Source organism: Sinocyclocheilus anshuiensis, unplaced genomic scaffold (assembly GCF_001515605.1).
Source record: "Sinocyclocheilus anshuiensis isolate Anshui unplaced genomic scaffold, SAMN03320099.WGS_v1.1 scaffold1561, whole genome shotgun sequence".
Classification (NCBI taxonomy): domain Eukaryota; kingdom Metazoa; phylum Chordata; class Actinopteri; order Cypriniformes; family Cyprinidae; genus Sinocyclocheilus; species Sinocyclocheilus anshuiensis.
The window spans coordinates 347,528-354,593 of record NW_015536630.1 but is presented as its reverse complement, the minus strand read 5'-3'; the positions used below and the strand labels follow the sequence as shown (position 1 = coordinate 354,593).

General features: G+C 42.7%; 1 protein-coding gene across 1 annotated transcript in view; it reads right to left on the bottom strand.

The window, feature by feature from the left end:
• The window catches only part of LOC107653974 (metabotropic glutamate receptor 1-like), an 18,543-nt gene continuing 11,477 nt past the window's right edge, over window positions 1-7,066 (bottom strand). The window contains exons 7-8 of the mRNA XM_016440834.1: window positions 1,160-1,853; window positions 1-1,095 (exon numbers count right to left, since the gene is read on the bottom strand). Coding sequence (XP_016296320.1) covers window positions 270-1,095; window positions 1,160-1,853 — 1,520 coding nt within the window. The 3' untranslated portion in view covers window positions 1-269. The remainder of the gene's footprint in view (window positions 1,096-1,159; window positions 1,854-7,066) is intronic.

Here is a 7,066-nt window from a genome sequence, read left to right as displayed (position 1 = left end):
AAATAAGTAGATGGTACACAAGCTTCTCCATGTCTGTGTGAAACTGTGAAAGATGTACTGGCAAAATTTTGTGTGCATTTCGCACTTGGCAAGTCTTAATTTTGGACCCTGCTGAACAGACATTCACTTCCATACTCTCTCTTTAAATCAACCATATATAATATTAAAGCTCTCCAGTGCAGGTGACTTGCAGTCACATTATTGCACAAACTAGTACAGTAGCTATTATTTCACAAAGCTGGAGCTGACATGATCTCCTAAAATACATTTCAAAGGGTCGAGGAGTTTTGCTTATAGTCTCTGAGAATGACGGATGCGTACGTCACGCTCTGCGGCGTGCATAAGATGGACTCGGACATGGGGGAGTTGGGAAAGGGGCTGCCCGAGCCGAGTGAATCCCTAAACGGAGAAGGTGGCATGAGGGCCACAGAGTCCTCCATTGCCATTTTAATCTGCTCCAACTCCTCCTCGTCGTGGATCTGCGCATTGTCATACATGTAGCCGTGAAGAAGCCCCAACTGCTCGTTTTCAACCTCCTCCAAAGGGGAGGCGGGTTCGTCCGGGTATGCACCCAGTTGCATGGGCAAAATCCGATGCGGGTGCAATATTTGGGGCTGAAGGGGCGAAATCACCCCGTCACCCGGTTCGGGCAGGCTTATGATCTCATCCAGATTGGGCATGTTTGAATTGAACTTAAGCACCTCTTGATCTGCAATACAATGTTGAGGGAGAACACTGTTTTTTTGTGGCACGTGTTGCTCGGGAGTGTAAAACGTCATATCGGCTCCCGCCTTCTTTATAGGCTTGCTGACAGGCGACTGCCTGAGAGCCATCAGAGGAGGGCTGCCCGAGGGATTGTATCTGATCGGGTCGCCCTCATCCTCCTCGGCTACATTATACAGAGTCTTGGTGCTTAAATCAGAAAACTCCACGTCGGGGTTATTGTAGGTATTAGTTAGGGGTTTGATGACAGCCGTCTGATTGGATCCGGCTTCCTGCCTCTTCACATGTACAGACAGTCTGTGCCACATGTGTTCCCCTTTCGGAGGATGTCTTGAACCTGGTTCAGACCATGACACAGACTTTCCATTAGAACTATGAACAAAATAAAGACGACTGTTATTTCACAGGAACCGAGAAAGGTGAACACAAGAACAACATTTCTGGGTAGATCGGCACAAATGCCAACCAGATAATACAGGTGGTGTACATGGTGAAGGCGATGTACTTGGCCTCGTTGAAGTTGGCAGGGACGTTGCGAGTTTTAAACGCATAGTAGGTGCAGCTGAGAATGAGCAGGCCATTGTAGCCCAATGGCGCAACCATGCCCAAATTGCTGGTGTTGCATATTAGAAAAACTTCTTGAATACTGGGGTAGGACTTTATGGGCTCCGGAGGCTCCAAGATGATCAGTGTGACCTCCAAAGTCAGTTGCACACTGACCAGGATGGATGTGATCACCACTTGCGCCCAGGCACTCATGAATCGTGGTTTGCGTGTGCATATTTTCTTTTTGCTGCCGGCCAGAATTCGAGCGATGCGGTTGGTCTTGGTGACGAGAGCCGAGTAGCACATGGAGGCCGAAAGACCCACGAGGAGGCGCTGCAAGTAACACGAGGCTATGGTGGGACGAGCTATGAGAGTGAAGGGGCAAATGTAACCCAGGAAGATGCCAGCCAAGATGATGTAGCAAAGTTCACGACTGGAGGACTTGACGACTGGCGTGTCTCGGTACAGTATGAAGATGAAGGTGACGAAACTGGTCACTAGGATGCCCAGACATGAAAAAACGACAGCCACGATGGATTCAGGATGACTCCACTCCAGGTAGCGCAGGGGAAGGGGCTCACAGACTGAGTAGACAAGACAAAATGATTAGATCATATGTGAGACTATGAACAATGCATTCAATAATTAATTGTAGTGTTTGCTAAGGCAAGCATCCCTATTATTCTTGCTTATATTGTGCTATTAATGGTGTGCAAATAATTTTCTAAGCATCAGACTTTTTATCTGGTAGACAAACCCAAAATTGCAGATCAGAATATCAAAGGGACTCTTTGACTTGGGCCAGTAAGCAACCACCTACAGCAGCAATGCCCTAGCAACTACACAGAGCACCCTAGAAATGGCAAAGCAATGCACCAAAACCCATTCAGAATATTCTTAGCAACTGCGTAGCAACTCCCTTGCAACGACTTGGGGACGTTTTAGTTTATTAAGTAACAATAAGTATCCACTTTGAACATCAATAAGTAACCACCTAGCAATGCCCTACCAACTACTTTAAACACAGTAGAAACTGCACAGAAATACACCAAAATCCACTCAGAGCAACTGCATAGCAAAGTCCTCGCAATGACTCAAAAAAGTCTTCTTTTTTTTTTAAACAAGTGACAATAAGTAACCTCTTTGAACACCCTATCAACTGCACAGCAACAAACTCAGAATACTTAAAGCAACTGCATAGCAACACCCTGGAAACAACCCACAAACTTGGCCCAGTAAGTAACGACCCAGCAACACCCTAACCACATAGTAATGCACAAATACTTAAAATACATAGTAATGCACTTAAAATACTTTAAAAACCACATAGCAACAATTTGGGAACAACCCACAAAATTTTAGGAGGAGCTCTGTTGATTTGGACCATTAAGTAACCAACATCCAAGCAGGTATTTATAAACTCATAGTAATACCCTGGCTACATTTTTTTTATTACATGGAACATTAAAGATGGGGTAAGCGATTTTTCAAAAACGCTTTAGAAAACTGATTCGGGCCGAATAGCAAAACAAACTTGTAGCCAATCAGCAGTAAGGGGCGTGTCTACTCGTGATGTGGAGGAGAGAGAGTTCAGTGCACAGGACGGACATTAGCCGAGCCGAGCGACAGAAAGATAGAGATGGCGGATAAAAAACAGAGGAAAACGTCTGCAGAACAAACGAAGGCTTAAGGCAAGAATTAGGACTCGTGTAAATATCGAATCAGCTTTCCAGCGCTGGAGAGAACTCAAGGTCCGGTGTAGACACGGTGTAACATTGGTTTTGCTTTGTTTCACAGAACTAATCGTTGCCTGGGTTGCGTATGTATGTGTGGCGCAGAGCTATCAAAATAGACCCTTTTGGGGTAGGGGCGTGTTTGTTTTGATTTCAAATGATTTCAAATTTAATTTCAAATGTCAACATTGGCTACCAGAAATCGCTTACCCCACCTTTAAGTAACCACTTTTAACACCCTAGCAACCACAGAGCAACACACCAAAAGCCACACAGAGCAATAAGAAGAAACGCATAGCAACAGCCCACAAAACTTGGGGATGTTATTATTTTATTTTTATTTTTTAACTTGGACCGGTAAGTAACCACCTAGCAACAACCTAGCAACCACATAGCAATGTACAAAAACACTCAAAATACTTTACCAACTTCCAACATCTTGGCAACCAGCCACAATCATTTGGGATAAGTTCTATTTATGTTTTTTACTAGAAAGCAGCCACCAAGCAACTACTTAGCAACTGCATAATGCCCGGTTCAGACTACACGATTTTAGCCCGATTTTGTCACGATTTGCTTGACGTAGGGTGTTGGGGCGTCGGGACGCAAGATTCCATCGTTTCAGCTCGTGTAGTGTGTCATAGTGGACGACAACCGATTCCGCGTCTGCGATGCTTCACAACATCACGACAGAAAGACTAGCATGTTTAATTTTTTTTCCATCGTCCACGACGAGTTCTGTCACATTGGTGACGTTGACCAAAAGCAGCACAGAAGCTCTTTCATACACAGGTTTCAAACATGACAAAACGAAAGAGAGATGATGGTGCTGCTAGGTGGAATTATGAGATGGAGGAAAGGTTCGTGGAGCTGTGGCAACAGTATTCCTGCCTGTATGTGTCATCGAGGGACTACCACGACAGAACAAAGAAAGAAAAATGCTGGCGAACTATAGCGGAAGCGCTTCAGCAATGTTTACACTCTTGTTTTCGGAAGTCAGTCGCTAGTTCCGCCTTCTCGATGACATCACGCGCATCGTTAAAGATGTAATCTGACACAGTGACTATCGTGACCGACAAAAATATTGTGTAGTCTGAACCCAGCAAAACCCACTCGTAGCAACTGCATAGTAATGCCCTGGCAACGACTTGTCTATTTTTATTTATCTTGTTTTACACACATGGGACAGTAAGTAACCATTGTGAATTCTGAACACCCTTGCAATCACATACCAACACACAAAAATACTTAGAACACTTCAGCAACCACAAACAATGTCTTGGCAACTGGCCATCAATTTTCGGGTGTGGGTTCTCTTGATTTGGGTCAGTAGGAAACCACCTAGCAACTGCACAACACACTAAAACTCCTTTGAACACCTTATTAAGCCCTGGAAACCACTCTCACAATTTGTGTTTTGGTTCTCTAGCCATCTAGCAACAGTCCAGAAATATTCAAAACACACCTGCATAGATTTGTCCAATCTTACTGTGGACTCTGTCAGGTGTTGTGTAAAGGGATGGAGCGAGGACTCAGTGGTGCTGGAGATGTGCTTTTATTAATAAAATACAACAACAACAACAACAACAACAACAACAACCCCGTGGGGGGAAAACACAGCTGGCAACAAGACAAGGCTTGGCTTGACAGGACACAAGGCACACACTCAACATTCGACGATGAACTGGCATGGGACTGCAAACACAAGGAGAATAAATAGGGAGCAAATGAGGAGGGTAATGAGGGAAACACAGGTGGGGCAAATTAACCAATAATCAGGTAACAAGATGTGTAGGTTCAAGACAATTGACATGAGAGCACATGGCACACAGAAAACAAGGACAAAAGCCATGTGCTCACACGAACCTTTTCGAACTTTATGAATGATTATTTTAGGTTCAAGTGTGTGCAAGGAACTGGAAGCAAGTAGAGTATGGCTGTTTCTGAAGCATGCAGCGCTATCTGCTGTTCAAAGCTAAGCTCAGAATCCATTCAACAGAGAATCACGATGCATTCGGAAAATCTAAGAATCGATGCAGAATCATTTCTCGATTTGCGATGCATCGATTTATTGTCCCAGCCCTATTAAGCATATAATGATATTCTAGGGAATTGTGTGCTTCTAATTTTATAGCAAGAGTTTGGACAGGACCCTTTTCTATTCTAACATGACAATGCCAAACAAACTTGACTATGCCATGACAAACTTGACTGGTCTGCAGAAAGCAAAGTCCTAATCCCAGCTGAACACCTCTGGTGTGACTTTAAGTGCAGACCTTGAGCCAAAAACTCATCACCAAACACCAATGACTTGTAAATAGGGGTGCAGTCATTTTAGACACTTCCAAAACTTTTGCAACAGAGATGGAAATACAATTTTTTTCCATCTTTGTTGCCAGTTTTGGAAGTGCCTTTTTCTGTTCTAAAGAAGGGGTGTCCCAATTCTTTTGTCCATATAGTGTATGTACAAGTCACTCGGTGATGAGTTTTTGGCTCAAGGTCTGCATTTAAATTCACACCAGAGGTGTTCAGCTGGGATTAGGACTTTGCTTTCTGCAGACCAGTCAATTTCTTTCAGACTGACTGAATCAATCATTTCTTTTTGAACCTTGCCTTATACACAGAGGCATTGTCAAGTTAGAATAGAAAAGGGTCCTATCCAAACTGTTGCTATAAAATTAGAAGCACACAATTTCCTAGAATATCATTATATGTTTAACATTAGGATTTGTACTCATGGAAATTACTAAAGTAGTCAAACCTGTTCATTAGGGGGTGTCCGAATACTTTTGGCAATATAGTGTATGTCTATAGTCATAGGGTGTGAGACATTATGAATTAATGCTTCCACCAATAAACAAACACTCTAAGAGGTCAACAGGAGGTTGAGATCAAAGCATGCATTGTTGAATATGCATTAAAAATGGTAAAAGCATACACTTCGCATTGCTTCGTGTCTTTGTAGGACTGGCCATCTGTGTGACCAGCTCGCTTATGCACCAAGTACTAAAGTAGGTTTCCAGCTCACCTAAAAATAAACAGCCCTTCCACTAAGGGACCGGCCGTAAGAAAGAACCATGCCAAAGGAGACTTGAGAGACTGCAGCAGGAGAGAGGAAACCAATGCTTCCTCATTACCAACACCAGTATTCATGAGAGCCAGACACTTTTACCAATGATAAAACTCAAGGAGAGCTTAAGGACAATAATTAGTATCTAGAAATACATGAATCACAAATGAAATTTGTATTTGTCCCATGCACATGGGTTATTCTTGAGCTACAATGAATCTGTGCATTACGGCAGTAGCATAGAATGGAGCTATACTATAGTGAACTGATGAAAAATACATTGCTAGGACACTCTAGGCTGCTGCATTGACATTGACCATCATAGTGTATGAAAATAGGCCAGAGAAGTAGGTAGTGAAGTAGGGCTGTCACAGGCGATAAGTTGTACAGCGCAAGCAATCTGTAAAAATGATAAATGGCCTTCAGGTGTCATGGGAAACCTTTTGAAAATAGGACAGTGAAGGTCTTTTAAAAAGCTAAATCAGTAATGTAAGACTTGGAGAATGGGATTCTGCATGGATGTTTGATGACGCATCTATGATGCTTTGATTCAGACACATACTTTTTCCTTTGACTTCAAAACTCAAAAACAATTAAAGTGATTTAAACTATGTAGGAAAATCATTAACAACCTTTTAACATTTTCTGAAGAAAACAAATTGTGCTTGTCTGTGCAAAAATCACCACTGTAATTCTATCGTCATTTAAAAATAATAAGTCTGATGGCTTAGAAAAAATCGGCTGTAGCTGTCGGGCGAGATGGCGGATAGCAGCGGCAGCACATAATATCCGCATTCTGATTGGTCAGATCACTTGTCAATCAAGGTCTTTGTGACCGGTCAGTTTAAGGTGTCATTCTTGTCTGGCATAAATGGTGACACTGGATTGTTAAAGCTTGTAGACCAAGTTATATCTTTGAATATTTAGCTTTACAAAAACATTTCAAATTTAAAAATGTTAATTATGCCACATACTTTCCCTTCAGTATGCCACA